At 38.5% G+C, this 20,088-nt stretch overlaps 1 protein-coding gene across 2 annotated transcripts in view; it reads right to left on the bottom strand.

Moving 5' to 3' along the window:
* Positions 1–272: 272 nt before the first annotated feature.
* Positions 273–20,088, bottom strand: part of LOC123519835 (midasin-like) — a 42,321-nt gene continuing 22,505 nt past the window's right edge. For both annotated transcript variants that reach the window (XM_045281364.1, XM_045281365.1), the window contains exons 18-23: positions 12,272–19,301; positions 11,339–11,579; positions 4,033–4,121; positions 3,317–3,499; positions 1,788–1,995; positions 273–1,362 (exon numbers count right to left, since the gene is read on the bottom strand). In XM_045281364.1, the coding sequence (XP_045137299.1) occupies positions 428–1,362; positions 1,788–1,995; positions 3,317–3,499; positions 4,033–4,121; positions 11,339–11,579; positions 12,272–19,301 (8,686 nt within the window). In that variant the 3' untranslated portion in view covers positions 273–427. The remainder of the gene's footprint in view (positions 1,363–1,787; positions 1,996–3,316; positions 3,500–4,032; positions 4,122–11,338; positions 11,580–12,271; positions 19,302–20,088) is intronic.

A 20,088-nucleotide genomic window follows, 5' to 3' on the forward strand; every position in this document is an offset into this window, starting at 1 on the left:
ATAATCTCCAGATTCAGCATAACCAAGTCATAATCAACTTTTTTGTAAGGATGGTGTCTTTGGTATGCCCAGTCAGAATGTGTTGGCAAGTCTTTCAAACTCCATCAGTAGATGCAGTTTGGTTATGATGTGGACCAACTGCTCACCAATACAGTATACAAAAAAATAAAAAATAAATAAAAAATGGGAACCTAAACTCTGATGGTGATAGCTTTACTCTTAACAAAAGACTGAATCCTTGCTCTCTCCTTATTTTATATTAAGAACAATAATCATTGCAACATTAGTTTATTAAAACGATATACTGCATACAAACTTGCTTTATATGAATCGTTTTTACAAAATAAATCAACATCAGTAATAAATAATTAATCTACAACAATAATGTACAGATGTGCTAATATCATTAATCATAAATGGAATTTCATCAATGAGCTGCATCAGCTGTCACCAATTCAAACCACTGCCTAAGAGCTGTGGCCAAAGCATCAGGAAGAGTGTCTATGTCCCTTACTACTAAGAAAAATGGGAAGGGAAAGGACTCCACTATAGACTTCATCTCTCCTCTTTCATATACTAATGTATCATAAAAGGAATATTTATTATCCTTAGCATCTAAGACCAGAAAGACGATAAATATTCTGGCAGCTCGGGCAGCTCTTACAGCTGCCTTGACTGTTTCCATTCTGGTCTGAGTTTGGCCATCACTCAGGATGAGCAATAGCTGGGCTGTGTCTGGGTGACCATGGCTTCCAGTGATGTGGGAACCATTGAGGATGGCCACACTATCCTCTAACATTCGACTAAAGTTTGTTACTTTTTGGTCAAATTTCAGGTTGGTGAGAATTCTATTTCCTGAAGTTTCATTAAACGGTTGATCAAGAGGATGCAAAATTTTTGTAGTGGCCCCAAAACTAATAACTCCTAGCTGACCCACCTCCAGCAAGGTAAGAGCTCGAGTAACTAGGGCAACACTTTCCACAGCCAGGCTTCCTGCCCGAGCTTCCATCATGGACTCAGAATCATCTACTGCCAATAGAATTTGATATGTCCTCTTACTTGGTTGTGTTCTTCTGAGCCATATTTTGTCTTTACGAAACTGTGATGCAATGTATGGAATCACTTTCCTCATGTTGAGCCGTTTCCCTGTCCTATAGTCACCCCGCAGCCTGGCCGCCTGAGTGGGTTCCAGAATGAGGCGAAGCTGTTCACACAACTGCATTGCCACTGAAGCTACTTGAGCTTCCTGTCTTGCCCAAGATAACCCTTCACACTCATTGTGAGTGCTCACAATTTCTATTTGCAGTCTAGTCTTTTCAATATCTTCATCAAATGTTGCAACAGGTTCATCTTTTTCTTCATCTGAAATTCAAATAAAAAAAAAATTGATGAAATTAAATGTATATTATGAAAGAGCTAATCATGTTAGCCAACACTTCTCTTATACAAACAGACTAGTGTGCATTATTATAAATGTGGAAAATTATAGTATTAACAACAGTTGATTTTCCTTCAAGTGAGAACTAGTTAGCAATGATGGATGATTATGTTTTCATCTTAAGAATTCATCATAAAGAACTGTGATAGGTATATGTCTCCTTGTTTAAATCATAAATTATTATTATCTTCCATAGTAGTCATAGTCTTCTTTTCCTTACTAAATCAATAAAGAAGTTATTTAAGCCCAGACTAGAATTAACTTGAATTATTTCACATCTATTTCACTTTCCTAAAATCAAGAGGGTATTGAAAAAAAAGCTTCCTAGTGATGAAGTGAGGAAATTCACCTTGGTCTGGCATCAAAGTATGGAAGTAGGTCTCTGGTGGACGCTGAATGACATTTTCCAGCACTGTCTCTCCTTCGGTAACTATTTGTGCCTCTCCCTCAGCTTGTGGGTCCTGCTTGCCTTGACTCTGCTCCTTTTTTTCCTCATCTTTACCTTCCTGACTGGTGGCCTTCTTCTCCTCCCCAGCTTCTAATTCCTCTTCATCAACCTGTTCAAAACATTTATTCTAGATGAAAATATCCCTTTAAGTGGGAAACTAACGAAAGACAAAAATCTATTAAGTATAAAGTAAAGAAAGCAGAAGGCTGAAAATCTTTAGTTTTAAGGCTCAAAAAGATCTGAATTGAAGCCTTTAATCCCTTCTCAATAGTGGGTAGATATATTTCTAAATCAAGAGTCTGTCAACTTTCATCCATGCATCTATATATGTAAGAAAATTGTTTTTCTGCAAATGGGCACTCCATACTGACATCTGTAAACTCATATGAGAGCAAATGTTAATATATGAACTCAGTTACCAAAAACTTCCATTTTCAAAACATTTACATATAGTAGATCCTGCAATGGAAAGGCATTAAACAAGACATAAAGCAACACAAACAATATCAATACACAACCAATGCAATAGATTTTTTTTTTCTTACATTTCATTTCACTGTCAAATACAGCTCTAAATAGTTTTTTTTCTGAAGTTCTGAATACTTAACATCCTTGAAAACAATCCAGTTTTTTCATAGGTAAGATCTGTACACTAAACCCTACATCTGACACCATAGTATTAACTACCAGAAACTAATGTTTCATTGTATCACAATACGAACTGTCATTATAAACTAAAAAAGTTACCAACTCTTTAGAGTATGAGCAAAGACATTTGAAATAGCAAAGCAGATGGCCTTGTGTTAATATAGTTAAGTACTCATATTACGATGCAAATGTTGCCTACAACAATGTCCACTTGCTTGGACCACAAAATATGGCTTCAGTAATCATCTTCTAACTTACAGTTAATTGAATTCTTGTTCATTCATCAAATTAATTGTTCTCTCAATTATGATGAACCTATACAATCATTTAAAGCATGCTTTTTTACTCCAAATAAGTGGTTATTGTATAAGTGGCAGCAGCAGTGACTTGCCACAGCTTGCAATTCACTATATTGACCTATGTTAAAGCATTTTATGATTAAATATTTGCAGATTTCTCTATAAATCATTATTGCTTCATTATAAAAAATGCAACTTTAGAAGATTTATCAAACTTTACCAGACAATGTGGATCAATACCATAGCACTCATATCCATTATTTTTAACTTTTAGTTCCTCATTTCATTCATCTTTTTTTCTGTTCATCTTATAATAAAGGACAGATGATGACTTTCCATGAGTTGTGAGCAGATTACTATTCATTAGATTTAATCAGGTAATTGCACAGTTGACAAGAGTAGTTGCAGAGACATAATCATGTCTAGAAAGTTATAATACTGTAGTTATCAGAAATACCAGACACAGCAAACAGTAAAAGTTACCTCCATTGGAGTATCTAACATATCTTCATCTGCCATCTCCTCCTCCTGTCTGTCTGCAGGTGCTGGAACTTCCTTGGCCTGCTGCTGTGTGCCGGCATCTACCATATGGGCATCAAAGTGGTCCTCGGACTTACTGATGTGTTCATAAGTTGAGTGTTGAGATTTTTCCTCAGCATCATTGTCCTAAAGATAAATAAGAAAAATAAGCTGTAGTACAACAATAAAGCCTCAACCAGATGACATAAAATTCTGATGACTGAAAGCCATAATCAAATTGTATCAGCATGTCTGTATATTCTGCCATTATAGACAAAAACAAACTTGATTCTTAACTCATGTAAAAGACCTTCTGAGGTACTCTGAGAACACTTCTAAGATCAAACTCAAAACTTTATATGTTAAGAGGAACTTTGATAGTAATGTTTTACTTTGAGAGTAACTTTAAAACTTTTCAGTAAACAGTGAGTCTGTGGGATTTCACATTAGCCATCAGCAGCCTCATACTTATCTTTCCTATGCACAATCCCATTATATAGATAGATCTTTAAACTTGGATCCTATACTCTAGTTATCCTGTCAATTACAAAGGGATAATTCAGAATTTGTACAAAATACAAAATATTGCTGACTTCCAAACATATCAAATATGTTCTGCTGTAGATGCAAATATTTCAAATAACAAAACCATAAGTTAAAAAGAAAATTACATAACAAACCTTCTTCTGTTGCTGTTGGTCAGCCTCTGCTTTCGTTTGTTTGGACTCTTTGGTCATCAAGCCTTGTTGTATCCTCTTGTTATTATCACCTTAAGTACAATAAAAGAGATAAATCAAATGAAAACTAAAATAATGTAATTGCTAACAATCTATCATTAGTGAAAATTTGCATTAGTGTAGGAGCAAAATGTTGTTTACTAGCAGAGTCCATGGAGTGAATGTGAATGATGTTAGCAAAACAAAGATGACAATGTTAAGATAGATTCATAGTGCATCGTTGAACATAAGACCTGAAAACAGAAGCTTAAGAGAACCAAAGATAATGAATTGAGGGAGAGGATGGGAAATGAGTAGAGTACAGGTTGGACCTCAAAAATCTAGAATTCCATAATCTGCCAAATCCTATAATCTGGCATATTTTTAATTTGTGGAAATAATTCAAACCTCCTGCAATATTGTAAGTTTGCCAGAATGCCGCTATGATGCAGTGGTGCATGTTTTTTTTCTGTATCCTTCTGCATGTAAATTTACATGTACAGTGAACATATAACACATTAAAACAATGTTACTGTTATAATGCAGGCTGACTAAGACTATGCAAGGTGGTTTAGAGTGTTTACTTAAGGGGACCATCCGATGGCCATGGTATCAAAAAATAAGAAAAATCGAAAATCCCCAAAACACCACCAAAGCATCCCCAAACATTATGGCAACATAGTGATGGAGTATTTTTGGGAAATATGCTAAAATACGTGGGGTATTTAAACTTTAAAGGGCCCCTGCCACTCCCACCGCAGCCCGGTGCTTCCCCCCCTCTCTACTCTCTGTACCATAAATGATGATAATAAGCACGGAAAAAGCCATGGTTTCTTTGGTAAGGAAAGGTGGGCGCTGGCAACTTAGTACTATGGCGTACACAGGAACACACTCTCTCCCCTTCCATTTCAGTGTCCATGTGACTGCAATGGGAGGAGGATCTATTGAGTATCTCGCCCGTTATTTCAAACCTTGCAAGCCACAATCCAGCCTATTTTACCTGCCTTTTTTGCCTTACAATATCTAAACAAACGGTGCAAGTGGAAATTACAAGTTGTAACAACCACGCATGGATGGGAGACACCCTTGCCTTCGAGCGACTAATAACTACAATCACTGTAGGGGCGGCCAGGTGCCATATGAGTCGTTCAGAATATTCTAAACATGCCTGAAAAGGATATATGATGCACATGGTGGTGTATGAGCACCAAATATCCAACCAAAATAAATGTACAGGGTCATAGAGGAGAAAATGACATCTCTGGGATTTTTTGCCTTTTTCTGAGTTTCCACTTTTTATCATTCAAATCGTATCTTCTTATACTCTCAATAGATCCTCCTCCCGTCGCAGTCACATGGACACCGAAATGGAAGGGGAGAGGGTGTGTTCCTGCGTGCGCCATAGTACTGAGTTGCAAGCGCCCACCTTTCCATACCAAAGAAACCACTTTTCATGGTTTTTTCCGTACTTATTATCATCATTTATGGTACAGAGTGGGAAGGGAAGCCCGGGCTGCAGTGGGAGTGGCAGGGGCCCTTTAAAGTTCAAATATCCCACGTATTTTAGCGTATTTCCCCAAAATACTCCATCACTATGTTGCCATATGTTTAGGGATGCTCTAGTGATGTTTTGGGGATTTTCGATATTTTTCAGATTTTTCGATACCATGGCCACCGGGCGGTCCCCCTAAGGACCAACTGTAGTCAGGCAAGCCTCAGGTCTGCCAGTTGTCACATTACGGAGGTTCAATTTGTATTAGTTAATGGTGAGAAAGAAAGACTGAAATAGTTTGGATAGGTTACCAGCATAAATAAAAATGATTGAGTGCCCCTGGGATTTGATGTCAAAAAGACACCATCTTCTGCATACGTACATGTAATGTGATTGATTGGTGGGATGACAGGAAAACCTGTGCATACGTATGCACATGTGTACACACACACACACACACACACACACACACACACACACACACACACATACACACACACTTTCTGTACAAAAGTACAGAAAGTGGGCCATTTTCAAGTGAAAATGGAGAGTGGTCCATGATTGAAGAGTGTCGGCGGTGTTTTGTTTTGTTTGGGCCGAAACAGCTGGTGATAGCAATCATGACAAGTACCTCCTAAAAATGTGCGTGACTTCAGGGGTTTTGTGACCACTCCAAGTGGACTAGATAAATTCAGCATGGATGCAAGAATTCGGGCATTAGAAAGTAAGTTTCTAAATATTAGATCCATAGAAAAAAAGCTAGATAGAGTCATAGCAGAGAACGATACCTTCAAAAAAAAAATCTACAGGCAACCCCTGTTTAACGAAGGTTCACACAACGAAATTTCGCTACAACGAAGGTTTCATTTTACTACCATCTGCTCAGTGTTTAACTGGACCCTCCTTTAGATTTTTTTGTTTTCTTTCTACTTTCTTCTTAACAGGGCCTACCAAACACTTTGTTTGCCTTTGTAATACCAAACTCGCTTTAACGAAGTTTTATCCAGGTAATTTTTTCCAAGTTTGAAAGCCCCGCTGTATCACGCAAACCGACAAGCTTTTGAATACACTAGCAGCCACAAATACTAAGGCCTGCCTCAGGAGAAATCCTGGGACACCTGTAGAATCAAGATCAAGATCAAGCCTCTCGTGGACAACACGCACCACTCACTCCCATAACAGCGTCAGCAGCAGCTCGTCTTCACTCGCTCAACTTACCACCAAAACTCCTTGCAATGTGGCCAAGCATTCCTAAGAAGACCAGGAAGTTTCTTACTCTCAAAGTGAAGCTGGATATTATTCACAGACACGAGAGAGGCGAGAAAACTATAGCATTGCTGGCTACCATCTTGACTCCATCTACTGTCTCTACTATTTTCAAGTCAGCAGACTATTAAGAAGGCTGGTGAGACTGTATCTTCCTTGCAAGCTAAAAAAAAAAACACCTGAACTCGTGACTCTACAATGGATAAAATGGAAAGCCTTGTGGAAATGTGGTACATAAGTTTTATATGCGGTACAATGATGCGCCCTTTGTTTACATTCCACAGCTTGCCGGTTAGTGTCTTTCCCGTTTCACTCTCCCTCCCTTCGTAAATTTAAGATCATCAACATTATAAAGCTACGTACATATGTACATTAGTTTACATTATAATGACTTATATTAAATTTAACTGCCTAAATGTTAAACTTCATAATTTTTACTTTCATTAAACCTTTCACCATACTATGATGCACTCTCACTTTGCTTACTCTAAGTGGAAGTTCAAGTCAGAGGTTAAACTTGTTATAATCGGTTCGCTTAACGAAGTTTCGCTTAACAAAGTGTTTTTAGGAACATAACCTTCGTTAAACGGGGGTTGCCTGTATATGTTAACGAGAGAGAACAAAGAGCTATTAAAAGAAAAAGTGGAAATGGAGAAAGAAAATCAACATCTAAGGAAACAATGTGACGAGATGAAGGCTAAACTCCTTGAAATGGAAAAGAAAATATCCGAAGGAGACTTGGGGAAGGAGGAATGCCTTAACCTAATTGATGCCAAAATGAAGGAAGTGAAACATGAACACCAAGAAGTACAAAAGTCCTTTAAGGAGATAATGAAAAAGCAAGAAGAAGAAAATAAAGCAATTACACAGAGTGAAATGGTAAAGGCATTGAAGGAAAATGAGTATATGGTGAGAGATATTGCTGAAAAGAAAAAGTGCGTGATCATAACAGGTTTGAGGGAGGAAACTAACAGGATAAGGAAAATGACATGATTAAGTTTTTACTGAATAAGATCTCCGAGGAGGAAGAATGCCTATATGCTGAGGTAGAGGAAAGTGTGAGACTAGGAGCTTTTGAAGAAGGCAAGACTAGACCATTAAAACTGAAATTAAAGTCTCAGGTGGCAGCCGAGGCCTTGCTGAGGAGGGCCTGGAAACTTAAAGACTACGAGGAAACCAAAACAATTTACATAAGAAGAAATATGACACAGGATGAAAGAATGAAAATGAAAGAGCTTGTAACTGAAGTGAGAGAGAAGAATGAGGAAAGAACCAAGGAGGAAAAGACCAAATGTTTTTGGAGGATGAGAAATAGGAGGCTGAAGAAGTGGTGGACAAAACAGACGGAATAGACATTACACTGACTGAAACATGGAAGAAAGAGATTAGGAATGGAATTCAAGTGACTTACACGAATATAGATGGATTTCTGTCTAAGAGGCTAGAATGTATGGATTACCTAAGAAACAATGAACCGGACATAATGTGTGTGGTGGAAACAAAGTTAAGGCCCGAAATAAAGCTAGATTGGTTTGATGTAAAACACTACAAAGTATGGAGAAATGATAGAAAAATAAAGGAGGTGGTGGTATAATGGTTCTTACTAAGGAAGATCTGATAGTGAAGGAGGTGAACTTTAGTAAGGGAAATGAGGAAGTGATAAGTATGCTTATAACAGATGGTAAGAGGGACATTAATATTATAACAGTATACATACCACCCAGAACCAGTGCTTGGAACTATGAACAGTATCAAATGGTGATGAGAAATACTCTAGACAGAATGAAGCAGGAACTCATCAGAAAGGATAGAGTGATGATAGTCGGGGACTTTAATTGTAAGGAAATAGTGTGGGAAGACTACGAAGTGGTGAATGGTGGTGAGTGGGCAGAGGAATTGTTAAATGTAGCAACAAATAACTTGATGACACAGTGGGTGAGATCACCAACAAGGTGCAGGGGACAGGATGTTGCAGCAAGGTTGGATTTGGTATTTACCAGGGGCATCTCCCTAAAAGAGGAAATTGAACATGAATGTCCCTTGGGGAAAAGCGACCATGATGTCCTAAGTTTTGAGCTGGATACAGAATTAAGCACGAAAAAGAGTGTGGAGCACAGGGAGGAAAAATTAAATTATGTTAGGGCAAATTATAACCATATAAGAGAGTTCTTTAATGAAATTGACTGGTCTGTGGTATACCAGGAAGGGGATATGCAATTGAAATACGATAAATTTATGGATTTATATAACTCTGCTGTGAAAAAGTTTGTGCCATATCACAGAAAGAGGACTTTAAATAATAAACAGTGGTTTAATAGAAATTGTGAAGAAGCAAAAAAGAACAAAGAAAAGGCATGGAAGAAACTTAAGAAAAACAGTGATGTATTATCAAGAGAAGTCTACAAAACAGCAAGGAATAGATATGTTGAAGTAAGGAGAACAGCACAAAAGGAATATGAACAGAGAGTGGTGGAAAACTGTGATAGTGACCCAAAAATGTTTTACAAATTCATAAATGGAAAACTAAATAAAAGGGAGGCAATAGAAAAGTAAAAATGGGAAGAAGTATATGAGGATGCTAGAGATATAGCTGAAATATTGAACGACAACTTTTGCAAAGTGTTTACAAAGGAGGAGCATTTTACAGGAGAAAGGCCTACGGAAATAAAGCAAATGCAGGACATCATGGTTACTAAAGAAGATATAAGGAAAATTATAAGTAACTTGGATATTAATAAATCAATGGGGCCTGATGGCATATCTGGGAGGTTGCTAAAAGAATGTAAGGATCAATTGTTGAACCCCATATTTGATATTGTGGAAACCTCCATACGAACAGGAATAGTCCCGAAAGAGTGGAAAAGAGCTGACATTGTGCCTATATATAAGAATGGTAGTAGAATGGAACCGTTAAATTACAGACCAGTATCGTTGACTAGTATATTGTGCAAGGTATGTGAAGAAGTAATTAAAGCTAAGTGGAGTGAGTATCTAGAAAGTGAAAACATTCTGAGTGAAAGGCAGTTTGGTTTCAGAAAAGGAAGATCGTGTATCCAATTTATTATGTTTTTATTCAAGAGTGACTGACATACTACAACATAGAGAGGGATGGGTGGATGCTATTTACCTGGACTTGAGAAAGGCCTTTGATAAAGTGCCACACAATAGACTGATGTGGAAACTAAAGAAGATTGGAGGAGTAAGTGATAAACTAGCAAAATGGATGGAAAATTACTTAGTGGGAAGAGAAATGTGAACAGTGGTGAAAGGAAAGAAGTCCGAGTGGAAAAAGGTAACCAGTGGAGTTCCACAAGGGTCAGTGCTTGGTCCCATCATGTTTTTGATTTATGTTAATGATATGCCAGTAGGAATTGACAGTTACATGAATATGTTCACGGACGATACTAAAATTATGAGGAGAGTAAAGAATGTGGAAGATTGTAACAAGTTACAGGAAGATCTTGATAAAATATATGAGTGGAGTAAAGAGTGGCAGATGGAATTTAATATAAACAAGAGCCATGTTATGAAAATGGGAAGAAGTAGATACAGACCAAACAGGGATTACAGGCTGGGTGATGAGAAAATTGAAGAGACCAATGAGGAGAAAGACTTAGGAGTAACCGTGCAAAACACTTTGTCACCGGAGAAACACATTAACAAGATATTTTGGAAAACATATAACATGCTTCAAAATATTGGTCTTGCATTCCACTACCTAGATGAAGGAATGATGAAGAAGATACTATGCACTTTAATAAGACCCCAGTTAGAATATGCAGCTTGTGTCTGGTCACCGCATATGAAGAAAAATGTGAAAAAGGTGGAAAGGGTACAGAGGCTGGCAACAAGGATGGTTCCAGGACTCAGGGAGTTAGACTATGAGGAAAGACTGAGGAAACTGGGGCTGACCACATTAGAAGAGAGAAGAACAAGGGGAGACATGATAACTATGTATAAATTCGTGAACAAGATTGACATATTGGACAGAGAGTTGATAAAGGTGACCACAAGTAATCATCTCCGAGTACATGGAAAAAAACTAATAAAAGACATCTGTCTAAATGACGTGAGAAAAACAGTTTCCCGCATCGTAGTATTGAGTGGAATAAACTGAGCAGTGATGTCGTTGATGCAGTGCATGTCAATCAGATGAAAGAGAGATATGACAGGAGTGGCCAAGGAGGCAGGACACAGAGAGCTTAGCTCAGGCCCTGTAATACACAAATAGGTAAATACACACACACACACACACACACACACACACACACACACACACACAGTGGCAGTGAGGCATGGCATATATGAAGATTATGCCAGTGAAAGGAAGCCATAAATAATTCTGCTGCCTGACAAGTCACTATTAGATAAAAACAAAATAATGCATGCAAGCATGTATGTAATTTTTAAAAATAAAATAATAATGACAAATGGAAAACTGATTAGGATAGTTACACATAAAAATGAACTACGGGAGAAAACAAACAAGCAGAATATTTGAGATAAGCCTACCCAATGTCCTGTTCTCATCAGTCTCGCCAGGTTTACGGGGCTTCTTCATATCACTCTGGTCACTGGCAGAGGCCTGAGTAACCAAGGCTGAGGACTCTCCCTGGTGGGCATCCTCTCGAGTTCTGCTCTCTGACTGACCAGTGCCTTCTTGATCTTCTGTCTGTTCTCCCATTTGTCCTTGTTCCTCCTGCTTTTCCTCATCCTCTTCACGCTGTCCACCAGTGTCTGATTTCGGTTGCTCCTGTTGACAGTAATTATGATGATAAATTTTCTCTGTATTCTTTTCCTATCTATTTGTTTTTTTTTCTTCTTGCAGTACAAAATAAAAATGTTGATCAGTTAATTAGTGAATGCCTACTTTTGATCAAAATTAATTTACTTATTCTCATTCTGAATTGACTCTAACAGCATATTGCTTGATGAACTTGGTCCAATTAAAAAACACATGGCTTGATTCTTCACCAGCATAAATATTTAGGGAGGTCTCCAGTTCATTAAGCTGGTTAGAAAATAAGAGACCTCATACATGATAAGCAATATATGACCAGTAGTTGTCTTCACCACCATTTATGCAATGTAGTTCTTTCAAATTATGAGAGTAATGAGGATCAAAGGATAGTCATAACATTTTAGTTATACATCCTTTGAGATTTCCTAAGCTCACAATCAATCAACAAGGCCTGACAAAAGTCATAATCTTTTTAAAGTTACTATGAAATCTAAAAATTGGTGAAAACCATCAGTGCTCATGAGAGAAAACAAAATATCTTATAACAGGTAAATCATTCACGAATAAGATACATAAAATTGAAAAGTTAAAGTTTTGAAATGCATAGATGGTAAGACATGAAAGTAGTATATGTGCTAGTGGGTGTTCATGTTACTGGGGCTGTTCTCTTTTGAGAGTTGTGGGAAGACAAATCTCAAGCTCACCTTAGTCTGGTCCTTGCTACCATCTGTGGTGTCCATCTCGGCTGCCTCTGCTGGATCTTTAGAGCTTTTATCTTCAGATGCTTCAGCTTTATCTTGTGAGTTATTTTCTTCATCTAAGTCATTTCCTTCCTCAGTTCCTTGCCTTCGCTGATCCATGTTTCCATCTTCTGAAGATTCCTCCTCATCCTGTTCTCCATTATCTTTTTCTCCTTGTTTCTCATCATCTTCAATAGATTCCTTCTCACCAGGTTCCTCTTGTCCCTTAGCTGGATGCTCCTCAGCATCTTCCTCTTTCCCATCCTCTTTTGGTTCCTTTTCATCTTCAGGGAAAACACCCTTTTCTTCAATTTCTCCTGGATGTTGATCCATTTCATCATCATCATCATTTTCATTGGTGTCACCATTATCCAAGTTCATGTCATCAGGCAGTTCCATTTTTTCCTCTTCTTCTTCTTCCATGTTAGCTTCACCTCCATAAGGATCGGTGAAATTGTCATCATATTCTTGGCCATCTTCATTCATTTCATTTTCTTTCCTTGTGTCTTCCATTTCCTCTAATTCTTCTTTCTTCTTCTGATCTTTATCTCTCTCTTTCTTACTCTTATTATCATCTTTGGCCACCATTTTGGATTCTGTAGCTTCTCCCTCTCCAGGTCCATCTTCTTCATCCTGGTCTTTAGTTTCCTCTTCATCTTCACTTCCCTCATCATCACCCCATATTTTTTCATCAAGTTTATCAGCACCTTTTTCAGTTTCGCCCATTTGTTTATCAAAATCCTTTTCATTATTTTCATTATCACTGTCACTTTCTTCTTCCTCATTTTTCTCAACATCCTGCATCTTCCCCTCAAAATCTTCATTCATTTCAATTCCCTTATCCTCTTCTTGCAAGTCTTTATCTCCTGCCTCCTCCTTTTCTCCCTCCTTCAGGGCTGATTCAAGCTGGTCTTCTGACTCAATACGATCAGAAACATCTTTTTTACCCTCTCCCTCACCAAGGCCAGTGCCTCCTGAATCCTCAAAATTTGTAGCACCTTCTCCACCTTCTTCATCTTGCAACTCTTGTGGCCGACAAAAGCCTTTGACTGCTAAATTTTGAAAAACTGCAATTATAATTGATGTTAATTTAGCAATACTTCTGTTACTGCTTGTCATCATAAGCAAAACAGATTCACAGATTGCATGATACTGCTCAAGGAGTGGTAATGAAGCCTTCAATACCTTCTGTATGTCAGGGTAATATTCTGATAACTTCACAAGCTTCTGTATTCTGATAACAATTTCCTCCATGTGCAGATCATCAGCATCAGACTTGAGCTGTTTGACTAACCCAAAACTAAGCATATCCTTTCCAGATTCTTCACTTTCAGCTTTGGTTTGTACAGGGCAATGTTTCTTGTACAAATTCTCTACACTCAGCAATACTTGAGTCAAACAGTTTTCCAGCAGACCAAAGCCAACAGCATGAACATCATCTTGTGGTTGAGCAACATTAGCAAGAGAGAGATTAGACTGGGCAGCCCACCATTCTGACAACCACTTATTTAGTTGGTCAGTGACTGGATGTAGTTTATCATGACTTACTGAAAGCATCTTGATAACTTCATTTAACTCCTTGGCCTCTTGACTGAGATCATTTATCACGTCACTGTACACTTTACTGTGGCCTGGAGTAACTAATCTATGGCCAGTCTGGAAATGTCTCAATAAACTACTAAGCTTTAAAACCAAACAATCAATTTTCCCTTTAGTTCCTTCTAGAATGATTTTAGCTTCATGAACTTTCATTTTACATGGAGAAGCTTCCAGTATCAGTAAAGGTTTGGCATTAGTATATGTCCCAAGTACTTTAACAGTCTCTTCAAGGGTAAGTGACAAAGAAGTTGTCAAAGAATGAAGATGCTGTACTCCTTTTAACATCTTACTCACTGACTGATGAGAATCTACTTCTCTTATGTCTTTGAGAAGATTATGCAGTTTGTGAGTAAATTCACTAACATAGGATAAAGACATCCTTTGGTCCCGCACTAGAAGGAAAAGATGACAAGAGATGCCACGCAGTCGCTTGATGAGTTCAGGACCAAGATCTTGATGTGGTTGCTGTAGGGAGGACAATAGCAAAGAGAGGCGACCAATACTGCGGTTAAGATACTTGATACAACCTGGCCAGGCCTCACGTGCTGGCAATAAAGATGGAACATCTGAGTGAGCAACTTCCAAATCTACAGGTGAAAGAGTCAGACAAGAGTCAATATCCTGGTGATCCCAAAGGGTATTTCCACGCGTATAGGTCACACCCATACTGTCCAATATCTTGAAGAGCCGAGAAAGAGATTCCCTTCGGCGTTGCATCACACCTCGCAGCTGCTTGACACGTATCTTATCTGAAGGAGCACTCTCAGCCCGTGTTGCTGCTGCCTGAAGTTCTTGATAATTGGATATGATCTTATTTGCAGTATCTTCAACTTCATCCACATAGACTGTATAAGAAAACTCAGACAGCATTCTACATGTTAACTTGTGGCAGCGCTTGGTTAAGAAGGTGAGTCTAGAAAGGACTTCATATCCTCCTACATCTTCTGAGTGTTTTACCATTACAGGAGATGGAGGCAAAACAGGATGAGGGACCTTTGGTAAGCAGACCTCAGACTTTTGATCCCAAGCTCCAACATGGTCTTCATTTAACTCTGAGTTTGTATCACACATAAGTGGTGCAAAAGGCTGTCTCAAATTCTTCTCCCAATTTCTCATGTGGCGATGAAGAGTGCGACGACTCTTTTCTACAGACTCTCGTACGGCAAAGTAATTGATATCATTCCAGCGAGCTATCTTAACATAGCCTTTCACTTCCTTTTCAATTGGCAATCTGGCTTTGGTTATTGTTGTGGTTACCAAATGCAAGAACTGACTGAAGTAGTGGTATAAATTCCATGTGATGGCCACTAATGACTGAGTAATTTTATTCTTTTCTAGAACTGCAAGATGACAATGAAAAGAAAAAAGAAGTTGTAGGCGAATTTGAAAATCACCCAAGACAGCAGTTTCCAAAAACTGTTTCAAAGTTTTCAATACTTCAGGCAGTGAAACTGTTCCTGTAAGAGCAGCTTGGAATGTATCAAAAAGATATGGCCACCATTTCCGACCCTGAACTGCAACCTTGTGAGTGACAGAGTCTAAACAAGAGCGCCATGCATTCAACTCGAGCTGTCGCCACTCAAGAACCTGGTGAGTCACAGCCTCCAGTTGTTCCTTCATGGACACACCAGAATGAGCATTTCTTTCCCATTCCTGAGCCTTTTCTAGAACAGTCTCTAAGCCTATTATATGTTTCACAAGTGGAGAAGTGAGAGGGAAGTCCAACACTCTTGATATAACAGTGTTCACCATTACCAGACTGGGATGACCTGGCCACTGCATGAGGAGTTCATCAACACGTTCACGCACTGAATTCAGTAGTGGGCGAACTTTCAACACCTCTTGGGGATTGGGATCTTTATAAATGTCATAGGGATGTTCAAGAAGTGGTGCAATGGATTCTTGAGATAGGTAAGAGCAAGAGTAATCATTACTCAAAATATGAGCTCCCAACATAGCCTGATCAAGGCAGCAACCTGCTATGGTTCCTACATTTCTTATTAGGGATTGAAGCACAGAGAACCGTAGCAGTGCTGCAGTAACTACTTGTGAGTGGATGGAGACTTTTGTGTCAGGTACAAGCCATGAAGTGTGAACTAAGGTTGTAAAAATCTGGTTATGTAACTCACTTATTTCAAAAAGTTGTTCATCAGACATGCACATAACTAGAGTGTCTTGATGCTCCTCCCTTTCACCATTCTTCACCACTGTATCCTCCAAGTTTATTCCCTTCAAATCATCAAATTCATGATCAAAGCATGGGAAAGTCTCTTGGAATTCTCTTTCTAACATTTCTTCCTCTGTTTCGGACACTGCAAGAGTGCGTGACTTATGGGAGTACAAACTTTCCTCTTCTTCAGCACGGCGAGCTTTCTCTTCTTCTTGCTGCCTCCATTGAGAGACTGCCTGACCCAACAGTTGAGAAATTAATTCAATACAGGATTCATCCAAGTGGTGCTGAGCCAGAGTCACATTCAGCAAGTCCAGGAGTGCTGCACGAAGAGCAACACTTGTAGCCATTTTCATCTGTCCATGAAACTGTTCTTCTGACAACAAGACTGGAATGCTCTTGGCAACATTAATTTGATTGCTCACCATATGAAGGGGATGTGATGGTTCTCGTTGTGCAGGGAAAGAAGAGTACTTTGCCAAGTTATCTGTCAAGTTGATGCCACACTTTACATTGAATGAATGTATGTGTGAATGACATACTAAAACCCTTAGAGCTTCACATGTCACCGTCACTGCTTGTAGGAATGGATATGTAATATCACGATAGAGGGGATACTGCTGTACAACTTTTCTAACAAAGTTATCACAAGATGCAAGAAGACATTCAGTTTTCACTAATGATGATTCTGAAGGTAAGCTATCCTCCTCTATTTGGAGACTTTCAGACAGTTCTTGGATTTTTTCAGGGATGAACACACTTGAGCAAAAATGAGCACAATCTTGTTTTAGCTGATGATACTCTACTGCACCTGAGCGATGTGCAGTCTGCTGTGATATCTGTGTCATCTCAGACTTTATCTGGCTGCATCTTGCCTTAAATGACGACAGATGAGGGTGGGTCTCTAGCATTCTTGAGCAATCCAAACTACCTCTCAAGTGTTCAAACCATGCTGTCAGCATCAAATGAGACTCCAAATCTTGCAACTCTTCTTGATGATACTGCAACTTAAGAGAATGAAACTGAGCTGGATCAACAGGCTCCATGTGATTTAAAACACTAGTGTGAAGTGTTCCAAGTGCAACTGCTACTTGGGCAGCAAGATTTGCTTTATCCTTCCAGTTATCTGAACATTCTTTGAGACTTGTGATAAACCTAACCAATTTTTGGAGCTGCTTTAGGCTATTGCCTGGCAACCAAGAAACATTAGCCTCAATTATGCTGGATGCAAGAGTAAAGGCTACCTGCAGATGATCTGATTCACCATCAAATTCTGATGAAATGCCTAATGCACTGGCTAAAACTTTCAAAGATGAAGTCACATAAAAAACCACATAATTGGTAAATGATGCCTCATAGCTTAGTGAAAGATCAGCAAGAATGGACCAGTTGTTCCACAATGTTGACTTAAGCCCTCTCAACTGTGCTAGTTTTTCAACATGTATACCTGTAGGAACTTTCTGCATTGCACTCTCAATATCATGACTGGATGTGCTTTTTCCAGCCAGCAAAATGTATGAGAGCTGACATGCTGCTGGATGAAGTAGTACACTTTTCTTTGTCTCTTCATTCTCTTCAGAGGAAACAGGAGAGTAACTGAGGTAAGTACTTGTTTGTCGACTGGCAGTGCTCTGAGTTAGGACAAGATAGCTGTGAGTTGCCATTGCAGCTGATGGTCTAAAGGTTGGACCAGAAAGAAAGCCTATAAGTTCTGTATATACTCCAGGTGCCTCTATAACAACATCATGTATAAGTGGCGATACTTCACCATTCACTCTCTCAGCTGACAGAACATGGGATGCTAAGTAATCCCTTAAGGGCCAAGTTTGTACCTGTAGTGCCATCAAGTCTTTATCTTTCAATTTTGATGAATCCTTTTGCCCAATGCATTTTTCTTTAACAATATCCTCTACACTGCTAATCTGATCATGTATCTCATTTATCTTTTCAGCATTACAAGAGGCAATATCACTTGCAATATTCAAAAGTAGCTCACATGCTTCCTTGCCAGTAGAAGATGCTAAGAACATATTGACATTTTCATTGTCTGGATCTGGAGCAAGACTGGATGTCAAGTCTAACAGGCGAAACTGAGCATCAGAGATCATGGCAGTTGGAAATGGTGCTGGTGATGTGCATGATCGCAGTCTTGATGCAACTTTGTGAATAGGACCATATTCCAGTTCAAATTCTGAGTGTAAGGTCTTCACTACTTTTCTGAACTGCTCAGAAACTAAATATTCCCATGAACTAGGAATCTTTTGTAGAAACTCTTCATAAACCCAATGCCAATGCAAAGTTAACTGTGGCAGAAACAGATGAAACTTTGATTTATTTACATTTTGGCTGCAAAACTGGTAGAGGTGATCACACCATCGCAGAGCAGACAAAAACAGACAGAATTCTTCATTTGTGATGGGTATGTTTTTATCATCTGTCAAGGACAGGATGAGCTTATCAATTTGAGAGAAGAAAGGCATAAGATGAGGAACTGAGGCATGAGGGGAGGAGCTTCTACCCACAAGGCCCTTATTCACTGCACGAGAAACTTCCAATAGTGTCATTGAATCCAATTTGTAACTGCCATTAGCCTTTTCAAAGACAGCATTCTGTTTGAAACAATGATATACAGTATACCATAACCACAGACTTGACTTATTGCAGAGACTCTCAAAATCAGGAGTATTTTGCTGATTTCCTGCTCTGGAGTGTTTCAACAGGGCAAAGCGTGGATCATAAACATGTTGTGGAGTTTCATTTGTTGTCAAGGCTTGAGATGCAAGACAAACTTTTCTGGACAAAACAAAATTCAATAAGTTTGAAACATTTTGCTCTAGATAAGATTTGGTGTGTGATGCAGATTTCAATTGTTGTGCCACCCATTCTGAGAACAATGACCAGTCTTGAACTGACATTGCTGAAAAAAGCAAAACAACACAGCTCAGCATGCTCACTTCTGAACATGGTAAAGGACAGGGCAAAGGGAGTGATGCTGAGCTCCAGGTGGACACAAGTTGTGGATCACTTGTAGCTGAAGTAACTGCCTGCAACAGTGAAGCAAAAACTTTCACTTGTGCCAAACCACTACCCAAACTCAGTTTCTGCACACTCAAGACTTGGTTCTCATAATGAGGCCAGCATATGCCAAGGTCCTGGCTCCAATGCTCCAAAACTTCACTTATGGCTTCATTTGCAGCTTTTCTTATTGTAGATTTACCATGAGATCTGAAAAAGTACAACGGGTATATATATCTATACTAATAATAATATTTATCATAAATTCATAGAGAAATTCTGGTTTATTAATTCATTGCTGCCTGAAATGGTCTACTAACTTAAATTATTAAACAAAAAGAGCTGGAAAATACTATCTAAATTTGGCACTATCTCCATCACTGCTGTTAATGTTCAATCAATAATGCATGCAAGAAGGGTGAATATGATGACAAGATGGTAAGTATATAAAAAGTTTTGTGAGCTTATACTGTCTTGTTTTTTTTTAGAATGAGGTGATATATTGCTGTATAATTTTGTGTTGGCCCAACAGAAACAATGTTTATATTAAGTTACATAAATAACACATGACTTATTTGTCAATAACAAGATGACAAAATTTGACCTTCCAACATGGTCTAACTTACATACAAAATGTTGCATTTTGAATAAAATTTTCTTGCACCTTTCTTTTATTCCAGAACAACCAGTAATGGATGACACAAAAATTTTTAACGAAAATGACCGAGTTGAAAATTCCCCCCCAAAAATATTGAAAAATATGAAAATCATGTCATGGCATCTTTGGGCGTAGTACTTCACAATGCAAGCATGAAAATTTGTCATCCATATTTGAATATCATACAAATGCTCATTCAAATGCCCCCTGCTTACATTCAGATGGTTATAGAAAAATATTCACTAAAAACACTAATGAACTTTACGAAGAACAGTTTTCTTTATGGCAGCATATGGAAATTTCCTCTCACAGTCTAGCAAGAAAGAATCTCAGTGCAAG

The sequence above is a fragment of the Portunus trituberculatus genome, chromosome 46 (genome assembly GCF_017591435.1).
Source record: "Portunus trituberculatus isolate SZX2019 chromosome 46, ASM1759143v1, whole genome shotgun sequence".
In the NCBI taxonomy this organism is placed as follows: Eukaryota; Metazoa; Arthropoda; class Malacostraca; order Decapoda; family Portunidae; genus Portunus; species Portunus trituberculatus.